This window comes from Quercus lobata, chromosome 7 (genome assembly GCF_001633185.2).
Source record: "Quercus lobata isolate SW786 chromosome 7, ValleyOak3.0 Primary Assembly, whole genome shotgun sequence".
In the NCBI taxonomy this organism is placed as follows: domain Eukaryota; kingdom Viridiplantae; phylum Streptophyta; class Magnoliopsida; order Fagales; family Fagaceae; genus Quercus; species Quercus lobata.
Window position 1 is genome coordinate 19,687,859 of NC_044910.1, and position 19,327 is coordinate 19,707,185.

At 32.6% G+C, this 19,327-nt stretch overlaps 2 protein-coding genes across 2 annotated transcripts; both read left to right on the forward strand.

Moving 5' to 3' along the window:
• Positions 1-1,023: 1,023 nt before the first annotated feature.
• On the forward strand, positions 1,024-10,598 carry LOC115953144 (T-complex protein 1 subunit theta). The gene is made up of 12 exons (XM_031070670.1): positions 1,024-1,289; positions 1,749-2,158; positions 2,369-2,530; positions 2,896-2,973; positions 6,642-6,775; positions 6,978-7,050; positions 7,137-7,214; positions 7,331-7,453; positions 7,609-7,703; positions 8,170-8,379; positions 9,426-9,483; positions 10,241-10,598. The coding sequence occupies exons 1-12, from the start codon at positions 1,142-1,144 to the stop codon at positions 10,304-10,306; spliced, it is 1,635 nt and encodes a 544-aa protein (XP_030926530.1). The 5' UTR covers positions 1,024-1,141; the 3' UTR covers positions 10,307-10,598.
• Positions 10,599-13,142: 2,544 nt separating this feature from the next.
• On the forward strand, positions 13,143-15,575 carry LOC115951238 (photosynthetic NDH subunit of subcomplex B 2, chloroplastic). The gene is made up of 3 exons (XM_031068424.1): positions 13,143-13,689; positions 14,191-14,631; positions 15,188-15,575. The coding sequence occupies exons 1-3, from the start codon at positions 13,258-13,260 to the stop codon at positions 15,380-15,382; spliced, it is 1,068 nt and encodes a 355-aa protein (XP_030924284.1). The 5' UTR covers positions 13,143-13,257; the 3' UTR covers positions 15,383-15,575.
• The last annotated feature ends 3,752 nt before the right edge of the window (positions 15,576-19,327 follow it).

The following is a 19,327-nucleotide window of genomic DNA, read 5'->3' on the forward strand; positions in this document are numbered from 1 at the left end:
TACACTACATGAATTGTTTCCAAACTAGTGAGAGATACAATTTTCTTTCTTCTTTTCTTTTATTTTTCTTGCTGAAGATCCCATTGTATTTCGGATGCTTGCAAAATTGGTCCTAATAAACCTTTCTTCAATTAGATGTTAGTGTAAATGTACCACAGTGAGTATATAACGACAAAGAAATAAACACCCCTATTATCTTACACTTCATTCTATACTATCGTCCAATTATTTTGCAGAGACAAGCGAGAGACGTAATGTAAGGATTGGATAAAATGAGAAATATGGATATGTGATTAGATATGTAAAATACATGATTTCCAATCCTAGCAAGAAAGGGAGGGAAACAAAGATGACATTGAGGTGCCAAACTTTCTTGTCGATGTGTGTTCTTTGGGAAGATCAATCTAACCCTAGACACTTTAAGATCCATTTTCAAATCAAACTTGGTCCCATTTTGAGTCAAGAGATAGATAAATAAACACCTCCATAAAATAAAGTCAATTGTAATTTATCAATTCCTTTCCATTTGTATTTGTTCTCTTTGTTGATCTCTAGTGGACTTAGTATGATTTGAACCTAGATGAATAAAAAAGATTTCTTGTTATGGAGATGGGTAATTTTGAACAACAAAGAATTTGTCACATCATTTAAAAAATATAATGTTATTATTATTTTTTTTGATAACTATAATGTTATTATTTTGTTAAACACAAAAGCACAAAACTAATGCAAATTAACGAAGACATTAATAATATTCGTTTTTTGAAACTTTAGTGATGGAGGGACCAATAACACGTGCTTAGTATATAAACTTGAGAGATGTTTAGGAAAAAAGAAAAAAAAGAAAAAGAAAAAAACCACATTATTCTTATCAAAAGTAAAAAGAAAAAAAACCACATTCTGGGCCTTCGGGTTTTTCTTCAAATGAATCTTGGACCTTAACTTGATCCGGATCCGGATCCGGATCCGATTCGGATTCTAGGCCTTCTAGGACATTCCGGTTTTCACTTCTGATTCCACTGGTGGGCTTAATTCAAAAAGCACGTATATATTTCTTTTGTGCGTGGTTTCTGAGAGTAGTCTCCATAGTAGGGTTAGGGTTCAAGGAAGAAGAAGAAGGCGATCGATCTGAGAAGTGAGAATGGGGTTACAAATGCAGTCACATGGAATACAATCAATGCTGAAAGAAGGCCACAAGCACCTCTCTGGTCTCGACGAAGCCGTTCTCAAGAACATCGATGCTTGCAAGCAACTCTCCCTTATCACTCGCACCTCTCTTGGTCCCAATGGTATCTCTCTCTCTCTCTCTCTCTCTCTCTCTACATTTTTCTTGTATTTAGGTATGGACACAAATGTTATCAACTCATTTAGACAACCTAGTAAATGTCTTTGTGATTCGAAGAACTCAAATTTATTATTTAATTTGATTTTTGGGATTATTTTTTTTCTTGCTAATTATAGAACATTTCGAAGTAGTTCTAGTTTAGTTTATCTTGTATTTAGGTATGGACACAAATGTTATCAATCATTTAGACAACTTGTTTGTGACCAATGATGCTGCCACTTGATTATAGTAATTGTCTCTTTACAATAAAGTGATTTGAATAACTCAAATTTATTATTTATTTGATTCTTTTGGGAATGGAAATGTTAGTGCAAAACCTAGCATTTAAGTGTTGTCTGTCTTTATTTGTTACTGAATATAGAGCATTTCTAAGTAGTTTGTTCTTAATTTATCTTGTGTTTAGGTATGAACAAGATGGTTATCAATCATTTAGACAAGCTGTTTGTGACCAATGACGCTGCCACTATTGTGAATGAACTTGAGGTTCAGCATCCTGCTGCTAAGATTCTTGTTTTGGCCGGCAAGGCCCAACAAGAGGAAATTGGGGATGGTGCTAATTTGACAATTTCTTTTGCTGGGGAGCTCCTTCAAAATGCAGAGGAACTTATAAGGATGGGCCTGCACCCAAGTGAGATCATCAGTGGGTACACTAAAGCCATCAATAAGACAGTTGAAATCTTGGATGAGCTGGTTGAGAACGGTTCTGATACTATGGATGTGCGTAATAAGGATCAAGTTCTTTCTCGCATCAGAGCTGCTGTTGCTAGCAAGCAGTTTGGTCAAGAAGATATCTTGTGCTCCCTTGTTGCTGATGTAATTATATCTTGCCCACTATTATTTGTAATTGATAATTCCTAGGCTTAAAATTACTTTGTTGGTCTCTAAAGTTTAAAAATACTTTGGGTTTTTTAGGGACTAAAAATAATCACGTACTAAAATAACCTAAAGTTTTGGGACCAACATAGTATTTTGGCCCAATTCCTATTAGCATAAAGTTCTGATTGTGTCTTTTTCATTTAATAGGCATGCATACAAGTGTGCCCGAAGAACCCAGCAAACTTTAATGTGGATAACGTCCGTGTTGCTAAGCTCTTGGGAGGAGGTCTGCATAATTCTACAGTAGTTCGGGGCATGGTTTTGAAAAGTGATGCTGTGGGGAGTATAAAGCATATTGAGAAGGCAAAGGTTAATACTGATATGCTCTCACACATGTTAAAAGTATAACTCTTATCAGGAATGGCTATTGAATGTCTTGGTGTGTGTATATATATGGTTTTGTTATTTTTATAGGCTAAAGCAAATTAGTAAACTATTCCAGTAAGTTGGCAGTACCATTTTTCAGTTCTTTACAAACGCTTATTTTTAAGATTGACTTCTAGCTCATTTTCTTCTGATAGCATCAAAAAAGAGATGTGCTACCTTTGCTGAGTCTATAGTATTGTTCTTTCTTTTGCAAGTATTGACGATTTTCACTGGCATTCATTAAATTTGGGAAGTCCTTTGATTAATGGTGTTGAAATTGTAGCTTATATTGAATGATTTTCCTTTAGGTTGCTGTGTTTGCTGGTGGTGTTGATTCTTCTGCAACTGAAACGAAAGGAACTGTCTTAATTCATTCTGCTGAGCAGGTACATCTTGACAAGGAACGCCTCTTTTAGTTGCTGTTCTATCTGTCATCTTTCTATAATACATGATGCTATGGTTTATAATTTTTTGAGTGGCCATTCTTTTTTCATTTTGTTTATGCAATAGACAAAAATGTTATCTTGTAATTGATTTATTATCTAATCTAAGACAAAAATGTTATCTTGTAATTGATTTATTATCTAATCTAAGTCCATCCAAAGCGATTTCTTCATTGTATCTCTTTCTGTGGTTGTTTCAATTTTTCATGGTCAAAGAATGTTTTTAGAAGCTTAGTATATAAATATACATGCCTGTTTTATATTTGTTACTTGCAAATACTTTGCAAATTTTTTTGAGTGGCATGTTTCACGAACAAGACAATTGTAGATAAAGGGATCATCCCTGCCCTGCCTCCTTTTAAGTAGCCAAAGAATTGGCCCATACCTTGTCCTTAACTCAATTAAAAAATTACAAGAAACATAGAGTACTAATGATTTATTTTGATGTATGTAGCCACATGGGTGAAAGCCAATATAGTTTTCACCTCTAGATCATTGAAATAATGATCCTGGTTTTTTATTGTTCTTTGGGTAGCCCATGTAGTGATCCCATTGGAACGTGAGAATCTTGGGTATGTGATTGGTCTACTATTGCACTGTTGGGAATGTCATTAGTCTCAGGTTCTAACCTTCTAGGTTTGGACTTTGGACATCTTAGTCATTTCACAAAGTCATCTTGTTTTACTTTGCCCTCACCTTGTGATGGCCAATTTTCACCCTGTATTGTTGGTTTCAAAAATGATGTCATCATGCCCTCAAGTCTTCTTTTTCATTTTCCCCCCCTTATAACATATCAAAAGGTCTTCATTTTTCCTTTCATATGTCGTAGTATCCAATTTTTATTTTGGTCAAAAGATATCTAAAAAGACATTTTACTTGTGTTAATGACACGTCTTAGATCATATGTAGAATACTACAAAATTAGTTTTCCATGTGTTTTCTTCATGTATCTTTGGGTAAATGCTACACATTCTTTCAATACTGTAACATGGCTTACAATGGTTTTTTTTTTCATGCTTTTTTTAAAATTCATTTAATTGAAGTTATTAAGATAATTTGTTCTTGATTAAACTCTACTATTAAAAGTTTCAATTTTTAAAAACTAATCTAGTTGAAACTCTGTTTTTAAGACTTTCAAGAATGTGCATTGAAGTTCCATTACTTATCAATAATAATTATATTTTTTTTGGATAAATTTAGTATTATATGTTGTCTTCTGTCATATAGCATATTGCAGAAATTACATGCATCTTTCTTCATCCGAATTATGGTGTTTTTTTGTTATTATTATTATTTTTTTGAGTAATTTCAGTGATCTTGAATCCAAAATTGAGAGAGACAAAGCTAGTGCACCATTGTTTAGAATTTCTAGGCAAGTGGGCAATAGCTTAGACTTTGATCCTGGATAATGTAAGTCTTGAAGTTTAATTCTAGCCTGATTTGAGGTGAAATAAGTATGAACTTGCAATATCAAGCTAATCGATAAAGGATCAAGTCTTCTGTCTCATATATTTAAAAAATAAAACATAAATAATTAAAAAATATGACAGTGGGCAAAGGGAAGCAACAATGGAGTTTGGGGAGGAGCTGGATGCTAGCTTGGAATTTTTTTTTAGAAGTTCTTATCTTGATAACTAATTTATGGTAAATCAAATTCATTTTTGGAATTGCTACAATTTGTTAATAGGTCAAAAACTAACTCCTTGGGCCAGTAAAGCTTGAGGATTTGCCATCTGTTATAGCATTAATTAAGACTTCTTTTTATTTTTCCCCCCCTTGTAACATATCAAAATGTCTCTGTTTTGCTTGTCATATGTCGTAGTATCCAACTTTTATTTTGGTCAAAAGACATTTAAAAAGATGTTTTACTTATGTGTTAATGATACGTGTCTTAGATCATATGTAGAATACTACAGAATTGGTTTTCATGTGTTTCCTTCATGTAACTTTGGGTAAATGCTACACATCCTTTTAATACCATAACATGGCTTGCAATGGTTTTTCTTTCTTGCTTTTCTTAATTTGTTAATTAAAATTATTAAGCTAATTTTTTCTTGATTAAAATCTGCTATTAATTGTCCGTTTGTATCCAGCCTTTTTGTTTAGTTTTTAGCCTTTTTGGCTTGTGTACAGCTTTTTGAAACCTTACATTTTCAAAATACTAGTATACTTTAGCTTGCTTCCCGCAAAAATTAATCAGTAAAAAGTTAAATAATCCAAGTTGCAATTAAAAAAAAACTAATCTGGTTGAAACTCTGTTATTAAGACTTTCAAGAATTTTTATAGAAGCTTCATTGCTTATCAAAAAAAAAAAAAAAAATTGTTGATTTTGATAAATTTAGTATTATAATTTATATGTCGGCTTCTGTCATGTAGCTTATTGCGTAAATTACAAGTATCTCTCATGTGACTTATGGTGGTTTTTGTTATTATTATTTTTTGAGTAATTTCAATGATCTTAAATCCAAAATTGTGAGAGACTAAGCTGCTGCACCGTTGTTTAGAATTTCTAGACAAGCGGACAAGAGCTCATACTTTGAACCCTGATAATGTAAGTCTGACGTTTTAATTCTAGCCTGATTTGAAGCTAGGTAGTCAAAGGCGAAAGGCAGCCTTAAGGTGCTAAGGCCTTGTAACGCAGATGCGTGAGGCAACAAAAAGGCGCTAGCCCGATTAAAGTGTGGCACCAAATAATTAAATATAGTTATTATACATAGATAACTTAAATGATATGTATGTCATGTTTTGAAATATTATTATCAAAGTGTTTTTTTACATGTGTTGCATGTTGAAATTAGGTCAATTAGGTAATTTCAAAATAAGCTTTACACGGTTTAGTGCTTTAGGCATTATTAATTATTCTAACAATAGGTTTTACAACAAGCTTCTATAAATTAATTAATCTTACAATAAAATTTAGAACAAGCTTTTGTAAATTAATTGGCCTAAAAATAGGACTACAACAAACTTTATTAAGTTAATAATCTAACAATAGGTTCTACAAAATCTTCTATAAAAAATTAATTTAACAGTAGGTTTAACAAAAAAATTCTATAAAAAACTTAAAAATTAAATTTACTGAGGCTCTCGCCTTAGTGCATTTTTTCATGGTTTAAGGTGCTTGCCTAGGCTCTAAAGCTGAGCACCTTGCCTTGCCTGGGCATTAAGGCAAGCACCTGGCTTGCCTCTGACTACCATGATTTGAAGTGAAAAATTGAGTTTCTGGAGACACATTAACGCATGGTAAAAAGAACCATGATCAGAACTATAAAATATTAGGTCACTTTTGCCCAATAAAGATTTCATTTCAATAATCACCCTTGTGGTAAATGATTAGTAGAAAATCATACCAGTCATTTACCACTAGGGTTTAATCATAATTAGTGGTAAATGATTGGTATGCTTTTCTATCTAATTTCAACAATTTTCTTTTGGTTCACATTTTTGTAATTGTTTTCAGTTATCTTTTTTGTCTTAGCAAGCATTGAATCTAATGTTGGTTGCCATACATCTAGCACACTGAAAATTTTGCACAATTATCTTCCTTTCTTTAATCAGTTGTTACATAACTTGACTGGCAACCTTTTTCTTTGTGTCTTGGCATCTTGTAGCTAGAAAACTATTCAAAAACTGAAGAAGCAAAGATTGAGGAGCTTATCAAATCAGTTGCAGATTCAGGTGCCAAAGTAATTGTCAGTGGAGCAGCGGTGGGAGAGATGGCATTACACTTCTGTGAGCGTTATAAGTATGTCAAGTTTTTATTTTCTCCTAATTTTCAGTTATTTGTTCTGTTGTTGTAATGCAAGTATGCATGCACGTTAATATTGTACAATTTTTTAGACCTGATGAATATTGATAGTCTGCCCATTTATGTTAAGTTTTAACGTTTTATTCTATAGATTTTTTAAGAGTTATAGTGTTTCTAATTTAATAGTTCTTGCGTCCAGGATCATGGTTCTGAAGATCTCTTCAAAATTTGAGTTGCGTCGATTTTGCCGAACAACTGGTGCTGTTGCAATGGTAGCTGTGCGCCTGTGCCTAGTACTTGATAATTTATTGGCACTTTTTCAAATTGGCCTTTAATGTTTTCTGTGTTCTTGCATCAGCTGAAGCTTAGCCAGCCTAACCCAGATGATTTGGGATATGTTGATTCTATTTCAGTTGAGGAAATTGGTGGTGCTAGGGTATGTTTAAGATGTTGCTTCAGTATAGTGTTAGTTTCAGGAATTTTTTTTTCTCTTGTTTTCTTCCCTCTGCTGTTTGCATGATGTTTTCATCCTTTCCAAATAAATATATGTAGGTCATTATTGTCAAGAATGAAGAAGGTGGGAACTCTGTTTCCACTGTGGTTTTACGAGGAAGTACTGATAGTATACTAGATGACCTTGAAAGAGCAGTTGATGATGGAGTCAACACCTACAAGGTAATTTATATAGAATACTCAAAATCTGTACTTTCTAATGGGCTGGTAATGATTTGCCTTTATGATTATGGTTAGATTGTAGTTCTTCTGAAACTTGTGTGTTAGGTGTTTGCATCATTTTTCATATTAGTGCTTTCTTAATTCTGTTTTGCTAGGCTATGTGCCGGGACAGCCGTATTGTACCTGGAGCTGCCGCTACTGAGATTGAGTTAGCTAAAAGAGTGAAGGAATTCTCATACAAAGAAACTGGGTAATTTACAAATGTCTCTTTACTCATTAGTTTCAAAATATGTAACTGCACTGACATGAATGAGTTCGGGAAAAATGAGGAAAAAAGAACTAGAGAAAATGAAATTATGTACCATACAAATGCCCATGTCATTTGTGTCTTATATGAGTACCACGGATTGTGATGTCAGTGTGACTATTCTTTTATCAAATTTCTTTCTTCTATCATTTACTAGAATTGGATAAAGAGTTGGTTGAAATAAGGTAGTGTAATGTTCTGAATTCTCCCTCATGGCCTTACAAATTTTTCTACATTGAGATGGAACGAATGGCTTTTATGCGTGCTCTAATGTCATTCCTCAAACAAAATTTACAATTGAGGCTTATTCTAACTAGAAGCAATTGACCTTTTGTTTTTTTCACTGATTCAGTCAGTGAGGCATGACTGGAAAAACTACTAAAGATTAGACCTTGTATTGAAAATGCAGATTGGATCAGTATGCTATAGCAAAATTTGCTGAAAGTTTTGAGATGGTTCCTAAAACGCTGGCTGAGAATGCTGGGCTTAATGCAATGGAGATCATATCTTCTCTATATGCTGAACATGCATCTGGTAATAGCAAAGTGGGTATTGACTTGGAGGAAGGCGTTTGCAAGGATGTCTCAACCTTGTGTGTCTGGGACCTCTACATCACTAAGTAAGCTGGTTCTCATTGTCTTGTCACCAATCATGCTTTTGTCAAAAACTTGTGTTGGTTATTGTAGTTCTGACTTCTGATGCCTGATGGTGTGTTTGTGTGAGAGAGAAAAAGAGGAGAGTTTTCCTTGTCCTACCGGCATTATAACTTTCTCTTTCTATTTTTTTTTAAAATGAGTGCTAGCAGTATAACTCTTGAATTGACTTGTAAACTAAACAGCTGATAAAACACAATAAAAAAAAAATAACTTGGACATATAAATTTTTTCCAAGACACTTAAGAAACTCATAGAAAGTTGTAGGCTTGGCTCAATCATCCAAATACCCTCAGGTTGTTGGAGTTGCAAAAAATCACATATGTGCTAATTTAAAACTAACCTCTACGTATGATATAAATTACCAAATTTAAAGCTGTTTAACTGTAGACTCCTAAGCAAGGCCAAATTGAAAACTGTTCTAATGTGGACTCCTAAGCACTTGACCTTTGGAACCATATAAGATTCTTCTGGCTTCTTCATGTCCTTTGCTCATGAAGTAGTCTCTTATTAATAAAATTATTTTTTCTATCAAAAAAAAAAAAAAAAATTGTAAGATTCTTCTCAACTTGATGTTACATGTCATATTGTCATCCTCACACAAGAAAAGCTTCTGTGGGTGCATTTCAGTATCTTTTTATAAAAATCCTACTCTTTTTATAAAATTCTTTTTAGTAAAGAGTTTGGAACTTCGGATTCTTGAGGCTGAGTACTTCTACATAATCAAAATTATAAGAAGATATGGAAATTGAACTCATAAGTGGAGAATGGACTTGGGCATGGTTACTGTCATATTACAGTTACTAGTAAAGACTTTAATTTTCTAAGATAACCATGTAGTCTTATAAAATTTCCCCTCCAAAATATGGAACCTTAAGAAATTGGTGTAGCATTGTTTTGCGATGATTTAAAGTTGGAATCATTGTGTTTCTTTTTTTACAGGCATTCATTGTGTGTATTTACAAGCATAATTGCTTCTTTTTAATTTTTAATTTTTTTGACTTTTGTATAGGTTCTTTGCTCTCAAATATGCTGCAGATGCTGCTTGCACTGTACTGCGGGTGGACCAGGTAATTAACTAGTATATTAGGAAAATCTTTTTTCTATTTATCAAGGAAATAAGTTTTTTGCTTGAACTGTCAAATATCACTTGGTTTGGATTTCTGTAACTGTAAAAACTCTCCAAGTGTATAAACCATAATGCCTTTTTTTATTTTCTCGTATAGCCTAAATGCCTTTTTTCATAATTTTATGCCAAAACAAAATAGGTCTCCCATCTGGAGGAAAAAATTTCATATGCTTTGAGAGATCTCTGACCACTCTTAATGTGCTTCCAGACTCACTCCATGAGCACCCCTAATCTCAGCATAACACCAGTGACCCCATCTCTCAATATTTTGCTCCCACAATCCTTTTCAAAAGATCCCTTTATATGGCATAATGCAAAAGCTATTTTCCCAAGAGAGCTGGGTTTAAAGTACCAAGCTTCCCAATACCCAAACCTCAATATTGAATTTGAGAACAAACCACCAAGTGGTATTTCACATTGTCCCGTACACCACCCCACAGAAAAATACCTATGTAACCTCTCGAACTTGTTAGCAAGCATGGAATTTGGCATAAAATAACTGGGCTAATTAGAAGAGTGCACATATATGAAACTTCTAATTAGAAGAGTGCACTTTTTGCCTGCTTATATTGTTAATTACAATAGGTCTTAGATCACCTGATTAATTATAACATATATGAAACTGAATCTCAGTTACTCTGGTAATTTTTCTTTCCACATGAGTTTTATTAATTATACCATCCCTTTTTATGTCACAGATTATAATGGCAAAACCAGCAGGTGGTCCAAAGAGAGATCAGCCTGCAGGGGTGGATGAGGACTAGTTGAAACGGCAATTGATATTTTGGTCATGCTTTTAGTTCTCATAAGCAGGTTCTTGGACTTTGTTAGGCATCTGTTTCAGATGCAGAAAACTTCGTTTGTAAGAAAATTTTGTTTACGGTAGGAAAAGTGTATCCTATTTTTTTGCTTTGTATATTGTGCTATTGTTGGGAGTGATGGTGGTTTTACAAATTCATGTATTGGGCCTGTAGCTTTCAAATCAAACGTCATTGTGCTTGTTCACCATTTAGTTAAAACTATAAATGAATTTCATCACTCCATATGGAAAAGTTCTATGTTGGCCTTAACGCAAAAGAGCTGAGTAGCACAAGTTTAGTTTGTATTAATGTTCCCTTCTTCGGCTTTGGGTTGGGACTAATTGTGCTGGTGGCAGAAAGTGATTATGGTTTTTAGATGGAACTTGTTTATGGAGATGGGTTACACGATTATGGGCTTTTTTGGGAGTTCATAAATGAAATAAAATGGAATTATCATAAGGACAAACTTTAGCTACAACATTAGTTGTAGCCTAAAGTTACAATCTTACTCAATACTTTTTTTTTTGGAGGTTAATTTTGATAAATCTATCATTGGATTATATATACTTCTTATATTCTCAATGTTTGTAAAATTTTTAGAAAATTGAGGGGGTATTTGATAGAGGAGTTTGAGTAATATTATTTGAGTGTTTTTGATATATGTGTAGGTGAAAAAGTGTGTTAATATGTTTAAAATGTTCTAAAAGTTGCTTGAAATGGCCTACCAAACAGGTCTTGAATATCAATAATTGTCATCAATAAATTATTTAAATTGCAAGTTTTTGTAGTTTAAAATTATGCATAAAATAAAAACTTATAGATTATATAGTAAATAATATTCAATTGACACAAAATTTGACATGTGTATTAAAAGCATAAAAAACATGTAATTCAACAGTTAGATTTTCAAAATATGTAGTAATGTTTATTTTATTGAGTAAGTTTGTAACTTTAGATTATATTTAATTTTGTAACTAAATTTTGTCATTTGTCATAAAGGAATGAAGATGAATAAAATGTATTTAAGGGAATGGAATGTGAAAGAAATTAAATAATCCTATTTGGATGTTTTAAAATAAAGGATAGAAAGTAAGTAACCTTGTTTTTGAGTAATATAAAATAAAATAAATTATTTTATGATAATATTATTATTAGACCCTTATTTTAAATAAAATGACTAAATATATATGGGTATTTTGGGAGTTTTAGTAAGGACAAAGTTTAGCTAAAAACTGGTTGTAACTTTATATTACAACTTCACTCATTTAAATAAACATTATTATGTATTTTAAAAATCTAATTGTTGAACTGCATATTTTTTACACTCTTTATACATATGTTAAATTTTGTGTCAATTGGATATTATTTACTATATGATCTATAAGCTTACATTTTATACATAATTTTAAATTACAAATACTTGTCATTTAAATAATTTATTGATGATATAACTATTAATCTTTAATTTTTTAGAAATTTTGCAAATATAGAAGATATAAAAAGAAAATGTAATCCAATGTTGGATTTGTTAAAATTCTCTTCAAATAAAAAAATAATGAGTAAGGTTGTAACATTAAGCAACAATTAATTTTGTAACTAAACTTTGACCTTTTAGTAAATGATTCATTAGGGTGAATGAAAATTTGAGATTTTGAGGGATTAGAGAGGAATAAATGTTTTTTCATACCCATTTATTTTCCTTTAACTTAGCCTTCATTTAGGAAAAGGGAATAAAATGGAATGGAATTGATTAAAAAGACTAATTTTAGAATATTTTTCCAATCTATTGTTTGAGAATTTTAATAGAGTGAATAGAAAGTCTATTCCTTTATTTGAGAGTTTAAATGAGAGGGAATAGAATGGGTAGGAAGAAACATTCATTCTCTCTATTTCCTTAAAACCTCAAATTTTTATTCCCTTCAAAATTGAGAAGAATGAAATTAGATTTAATGAATTTTTTACAAGTTGTATTTAGATTGGTAATACTTATGAAGAGATATATATAATACTTTTGAATGCATTGTCATTCAAATAAATTGATAAATTTAATATATATATATATATATATATATATATTTATATGAAATTTCATTATATATATCTAAAATTTTAAATTTATCTAAAAGCTTGATAAATTGATATAAGTATTACACACATATATATGTCATACTTTTGTCAAAAGTATTACATATTTTTTATTGGATATTAAATTAATGAGGTTAGGTTTAAAAATTTATATCTTTTTATTTGAATGACAATGCATTAAAATGAAGTTCCCTTAAAATTTTAAAATATAACCAACAATTTGGTATGAAAAAAAAGTAGTATTTTAATTCACGAACTATATGCCCGAATTTAATTTGATCTATATATTATTAAATGTATCAATTTAATAATTAAAGTTTTGAAAACGTTTCATTATTTTCATCAAAGGGAGAAATTTTATATACATTCTACAACTCTTTGTGGTTTTATATATACAAATTAAATAACTCGATATGTAAAGCAGTGACACAAAAATCACTCAAAGTAAAAAAGGAAAATAAGGATAATGGGGTTTGGCAGATATGTGACATTGATCTGGCCCGATACCTTTCCTTTTTCTTTTTGTTCTTTTTTTTGGGCAGTAACGCGGTCTAGAGATAAGAGTAACTGTACTGCAGTGTACATTTAATTGTGGAAAACTCTGATGACTCAAACAAAATATCTCTACGATCACATTAGGAAATGAGCTTGGTAGAGATTTTTACTTGGTGAGACATTCTGGGTGCAGGAGAAAAAGTGCAAAGTATAAAAGCCAAAAAACACAAAACCAGACAAAACGGTTAGAAGCGTTTAGGATGAGCCTAGCAGACTAGTCACTTGTGTGTGTGGAAGTAGTTAAAAACAGTTTCTTTTTCTTTTTTTTCTCTCTCATGGCTTCTCTTCTATCCTTCTCTCTCCCAAAACCAAACATAATAAAGGCTTCTACCTCTTCTCCTGCAACTACCATTTCCATAGCAGAGAATCTTGATGCAAAATTTGGCAGGAAAGGCATCAAGTTCTTGGAGTCTGACAATGTTCCAATGGTAGAGCTGACAGTGAGAAATGGCAGCTCTGTAAAGCTTCGAATACCCGATGCCCATGTCACTTCATACAAGCCAAAAGTCCAGTGGAAGGATGATGGTTTCACGGAGGTTCTTTATACAATTCCAGCTGTTGGAGCAGATTCTAGCAAATCCAAGGGTGGGATAGGCTTGGTCATCAATGAGTTTTCCGAACCTGGTTCTAAAGGGTCATCTCTTCTCACCAGTACTTCTAAATGGTCTGTAAAAGATGTTGATTACGATGCCATTGATGCTCTTCAGGTATTATTTTCTCCATTAATCTTATTCAAGTGCCACTATGGTTAACAACAATATTTTTCAAATGGGAAGTGCCTCTCAATTTAGTTTCAGTTTTGCAAAATAAAATGATGGAAATAACCAAGAACTCTAAAAGATGGAGGGGATCTTTAAAGTCACTTCCTTGACACTCTTTTTCTCTTCCCTGAATTTTGTGTCAGATGAATTTGTAATTATGTGATGAAGATTCATAAATACCAAAATTATTATTGATTAAAAAATTATCCAACTGGTTATTTGGATATCATCTCCTCATTAACATCCATGTTTCTGTTTTGGGGACTGATTGACAAACTTCTAAATTATGATTTCTCCAGAGGCTTGGGAATTTACTTACGTGGTTTCTCAAACATGATTTAAAGCTCATATATGATCCTATCCTTTGAAATATATAAATGTGAATCTTTGATGATTATCCTGAGACTAAAAATTTTTGATGAGAAAATGTTCTCACTTGCACTGCAGGTTGAATTGAGCTGTATTAGTGGAACACTTGATATTACCTATGTTGTGTCACTCTATCCACTAAGCATGGCAACAGCTGTTGTAATAAAGAATAATGGCCGCAAGGCAGTGACTTTAAACAATGCTATACTGAGCCATTTTATATCTAAAAAACGAAATGGGACAGCCATACAAGGTCTTCAGTGCAGTTCTTACTGCTCACACCCTCCTCTCTCTTCGCCCTTTGCAATTCTATCACCAGCTGAAGCAATGAAAACTGAGTCTCCTGGATGGTTCTCTTTTGGTTCTGAGCCTGAAGATAAACGTGACTCGTGGACTCTACAAGATGTGCCCTTCACCACTTTGAATAACAAGCTCAGCCGAGTTTATGCCGTCCCTCTAAAAGAGAGATTGAAGGGATTTTATAACACCCTACCTTCAAAATTTGAAATAATTGATCAGGTAACCATGATGTTTCCGCTTCTAATCCAAGATGTGGTGTGAATATAACAAATAGTATCTGTGGTGAGTGAATGTTTCGCTGTTACAAATATGATTTTCCGAATCATCCAATGCCTTGAACAATTAACAGTTTGGGCTTATCAAAAACTTTGTGCAAATGGAAGTTTTCAAATTTGAGGAAATTTACTTATAGATGTCTATGATCAACTGCTTTGAACCCCAAAAAAAAGAAAATGATCATCTTCATTTGAAATAGATTCATTTCATGATTCAGATTAAATTACATATCTAAATATGTATTAAAAACGGCATCATATGGCATTATGTATGCTATTAGATACAGAAAATAAAATCTTAACCTTGAAAAAAATTCTCTTTTATTTCATGCATAAGTTTATGTTTGGTTACATTGTCAATCAACTATGGTTCTACAATTCTTACACTTTTATCGATGAAAAGTACATGAAATGAAACACAAAGGGTGTTTTCAGTAGATATGAACCTATTCATGATATACTCAATTTTTTCTTTTTTCAACTTGATTCTTGCACACTAGGGACGTGAGCTTGTCTTCAGGGTGGTACGGATGGGTTTTGAAGACATTTATTTATCCAGCCCAGGTTCCTTGTCAGAGAAGTATGGGAAATACTACTTTATCTGCACTGGCCTTGCTTCTATACTGGAGCCGGTCATTGTGAAACCTGGTGAAGATTGGAGGGGGGCACAGGTTATTGAGCATGATAATTTATAATAACATCTCTCAAATTTTTTTGAATAGTTATCCTTTCAAATTATTCATTTGTAATTGAAAAGTTGTCTTGTTTATGGTACTGTCATCATTGTTCAGTGCTTACTGATATGTGCTTGTAAATACTAGCTAAAAGGGTCTTTAATGCCTTTTGGTTGCCATTTCCTTATCTTCTGGCATGTATTGGTTGTTTAAACTAGAAAATTTCCCTCCTTTCTTCTTCTTCCTCAAATTATTATTATTTTTTTTAAATTTAAAATTTAATTTTAAGGTGGGGGTGGTGGTTTGGGGTAAATTTGGATAATTACTTCTGTGAAACTGTCATATACATTACAGATTAAGAGTGGAAGAGACATTAAACTTAGGCCGTAAATTTACTTCATATAATGTTTTAAATGTAAATTACAACTTACATAGGCTTAAAGAAGTTGAGCTTGTCTTTCAGCAGATACTTTTATATTCAACTTACCCAAAAAAATCAAAGAACAAGATTACCATAGTCCACTGCTACTTATTGGTTAACTTCATAATCTTCATTTTAAAGGTAAAAATAAATAAGCGGAAGTGAGTTATCGGATGGTTTAGCCTATAGTTTCTAAATAGTAATTTAATCTATACCTCTTAAACTGTTGATTCACATCTTCCTTAATTGAAAAATTAGTGTCATGAATCTAATATGCACAGGATTATGACAAAACGTTTCTTAGTCAGAATTCTGCTAGAAGTGATATGCATATGCCTAAGGGCCTAAGGCTGTAAATGAGCTGAGCATTAAAAGTTTAGAGTTGTTCATTTGATTTTATTTTAAACATGAGCTGAGTTCAAACTCATTGCCAAATTAGAAGATATATATATATATATATATTTGTTAAACAAATTAGAATATATATTGAAGTTTGGTTCATTTTCTTATTAGATAAGCTCGAGCTTGTTCATTGGCTACTTAGATAATTAGATAGAGTGATTTTTTTTTTTAATGAACTTATGAAAAATAGATTCACAAACTTTGTATTGTTAAAAATTTAAATAATTTTTACTACAAAATAGGCTATCTATATTATCAATAAATTATAAATAATAATTTGATAAATTTTGAACTTATCTACAAACTTATATAATTCAATATTTCTATGTAAAAAAAAATCAAGTCTATAAATAATATTATACTTAAATCGAGTCTCATACTGACAAGATTTTTCATGAGAACATCATTATGTTTGAGATCATCATGTCTAATAGTTGAGCTTAAAGTTAGGCTTGGCCTTCGCTCATTTGCTAAATTAGCCAATATACAAGCTTTATCTCAGTTGCCTATTGCCTGTTTTTCAACAGACAGTATAGGCCTTCCCACTCTTAGAGGCACACATTAGTGAAGTCATTTTAAGTACAGTTCACAGAGAATGGCAAGTAGAATCTTTTATAGACTACTTAAAAATGTAAAAGGATGTATTATAAATGGCAGTGTGGGATTGTTGCTATGATCTATTGAGATTCAACATTGTCTCTTCAGTTTGTCCCTCTCCTCCCTAACCCCACTAGATTCTTTCTTCCCTTGGATACCCAAAGGCTAGCCCAAACCCCGTCCTACCATACCATGCCTAAATTTTATGCCACCTCTTGCTAAGGATACTTAAAAGGATTTGAATGTTGTTGAAACCATCCTTGTTCAAAAATGTTATTATATTATACTTTACCACCCTAAACTATACCCTAAATTACACTTTGCACCCTAAAATTTTCAAGTGCATATTTTGCACCCTAAACTATGACCATTGTTATACTTTGTATCCTGACTTTAAGTTTGCTGTTAACTTGGATAAAAATCCAAAGTTTAGGGTGCAAAAGTGTAATCGAGACTTGAGAGTATAGTTTAGGATGATAAAGTGTAATGTCTTCTTTGTTTTTAAGGGATTGAGAAGATAGACAATTTGGTTTTTTCATGTGATGTCATATTTTTCCATCCAAGTTAACAGTAAACTTAATGTTAGGATGCAAAGTGTAAGAAGTGTCATACTTTAGGGTAGAAAACGTGCAATTGGAAAGTTTAGGGTGCAAAATTTAATCTACAGTATAGTTTAGGGTGGTTACATGTAATTTCTACTAAAATAAAATAAAGAAAATAAGAGAGAGAGAGAGAGAGAGAGAGCGAGGTTGGGCTTGATGACTTACATCTACAATGAAATTCCCTTTGCAGCTACATCTTTACTATATAAATATAGTGAACCCTAGGTAGGATATACATGGGAACTAAAATTAACTTAGGAGAATCCCTTGATTGGACTAAAATCCAGGACTAATGTTCATTGATTTTAGTTAATCAATGCTATTAACATGTACTCAAATCTGATATCCATCTTGGTGTGATGGTCATTCCACAAGTATAAGTGCTTGTGGGTTGTGAGGTGTAGGGGGCAAGAGTCGGGATTTAAGTCTTCAGGAGAGAGTTTCACACATATTTACACTTAAATTAGGCTAGAGTAGAATTTCTATCTTGTATATAAAAAAAAGAAAAAAAGAAAAAAAAAAGAAAAAAGAAAAAAAGTAATATCCATGATACACTAACATCCTCAAACTCAAGGTAGAAGCTTGATGATGCATTGAGTTTGGACTTTGGAATGTAAACTCGTGGGTTGTGGGTTGTGAGAGGTAAGAGTCAGGGTTCAAGTCTTTAAAAGGGAGCTTCACATACATTTGCATTTAGATTAGGCTAGAGTAGAATTTCTATCTTCTATATATATAAAAAAACAAATTAAAAAAAATAAAAAAGTGATATCCATGATACACTAACATCCTCCCTCAAACTCAAGGTAGAAGTTTGATGATGCATTGAGTTTGGACTTTGGAATGTAAACTCGTAAGATGCATTAAAGATGATCATGAGTAACCGAATTAGAGGTAGAATGGGCAAAGAATGACGATATGAAAGCTCGAATTTGTGTTAAAACACAAGAGCTTGTTCAGACCCCCCCAATTAAAAATTAGGCTAGATAACTTTTACTCTAACTTATGCTAAGTGCAAAATAAGAGTAAATAAGCGCAAACAACCAATAAAATGAAAGCTTAAAGAGTAGGGAAGAGAGATGCAAACACAAGATAACACCGAAACGTGTTATCGAAGAGGAAACCGAAGAACTCGGCGAAAAAACTCTTCGCAAACCCTCTAAGTCGAAATTGATCCACTAGAGAATAAAGTTGGAGTACACGAATAACAAAAGACCCTCCAAGCCTAGTCTACCCCATGTACTTGAGCCCTCTAAGCTCCTACTACCAACTGACTTCTCAGAGCCTTGTCTTCTCTAGCTTTCCGAATCCCGCAATTCAACCCAATTGCATCCACCAATGAATGAAACCTTCCAATGCTTCTCAGCAGCACTAAAATCTCACTTTACACTCAGAATGGGTGTGGTAAGTGTTTGGGCTAGCAACCTCTCAAAGATATAAAGATGGAGAGGTAGGAGTTGAGGAAAACAACAAGGAAATGTGTAGATGATTGTGGATATAACAATCTCTAACTCTCAAGTGTATTTTCTAGGGTTTTCTCTCTAAAAAGCACTCCTAACAATTTGTGAGTAATGAGGGTATATATAGTGTGGGTAAAGACTTGGTAAAGCAAAACACAACTTTTTGCCAAATAGAAAGTTTTGCGGATATCATTGGTACCAAGTGGATCTTCAAGAACAAGCTCGATGAGGATGGTGAAGTTGTGCGAAACAAATCTAGATTGGTGGCTCATGGTTATACTCAAGTTAAAGGAATAAACTTTGATGAGTCATTTGCTCCTATAGCAAGACTTGAGTCAATCCGTATTCTTCTCTCCATAGCATGTATCATGAATTTCAAACTTTATCAAATGGATGTGAAGAGTGAATTTTTGAATGGGATTTTACATGAAGAAGTATTCGTTGAGCAACCAAAGGGATTTCAAGATCCTCACTTTCTGAACCATGT

Excerpts from the sequence above, each read along its gene's own strand:
- LOC115953144 (XM_031070670.1), top strand. The coding sequence starts at position 1,142 with ATGGGGTTACAAATGCAGTCACATGGAATACAATCAATGCTGAAAGAA. Across the intron at positions 7,454-7,608 it reads ATGGAGTCAACACCTACAAG|GCTATGTGCCGGGACAGCCG; the intron begins GTAATTTATATA and ends CTGTTTTGCTAG. Across the intron at positions 7,704-8,169 it reads TTCTCATACAAAGAAACTGG|ATTGGATCAGTATGCTATAG; the intron begins GTAATTTACAAA and ends TTGAAAATGCAG.
- LOC115951238 (XM_031068424.1), top strand. The coding sequence starts at position 13,258 with ATGGCTTCTCTTCTATCCTTCTCTCTCCCAAAACCAAACATAATAAAG. Across the intron at positions 13,690-14,190 it reads ATGCCATTGATGCTCTTCAG|GTTGAATTGAGCTGTATTAG; the intron begins GTATTATTTTCT and ends CTTGCACTGCAG. Across the intron at positions 14,632-15,187 it reads AATTTGAAATAATTGATCAG|GGACGTGAGCTTGTCTTCAG; the intron begins GTAACCATGATG and ends CTTGCACACTAG.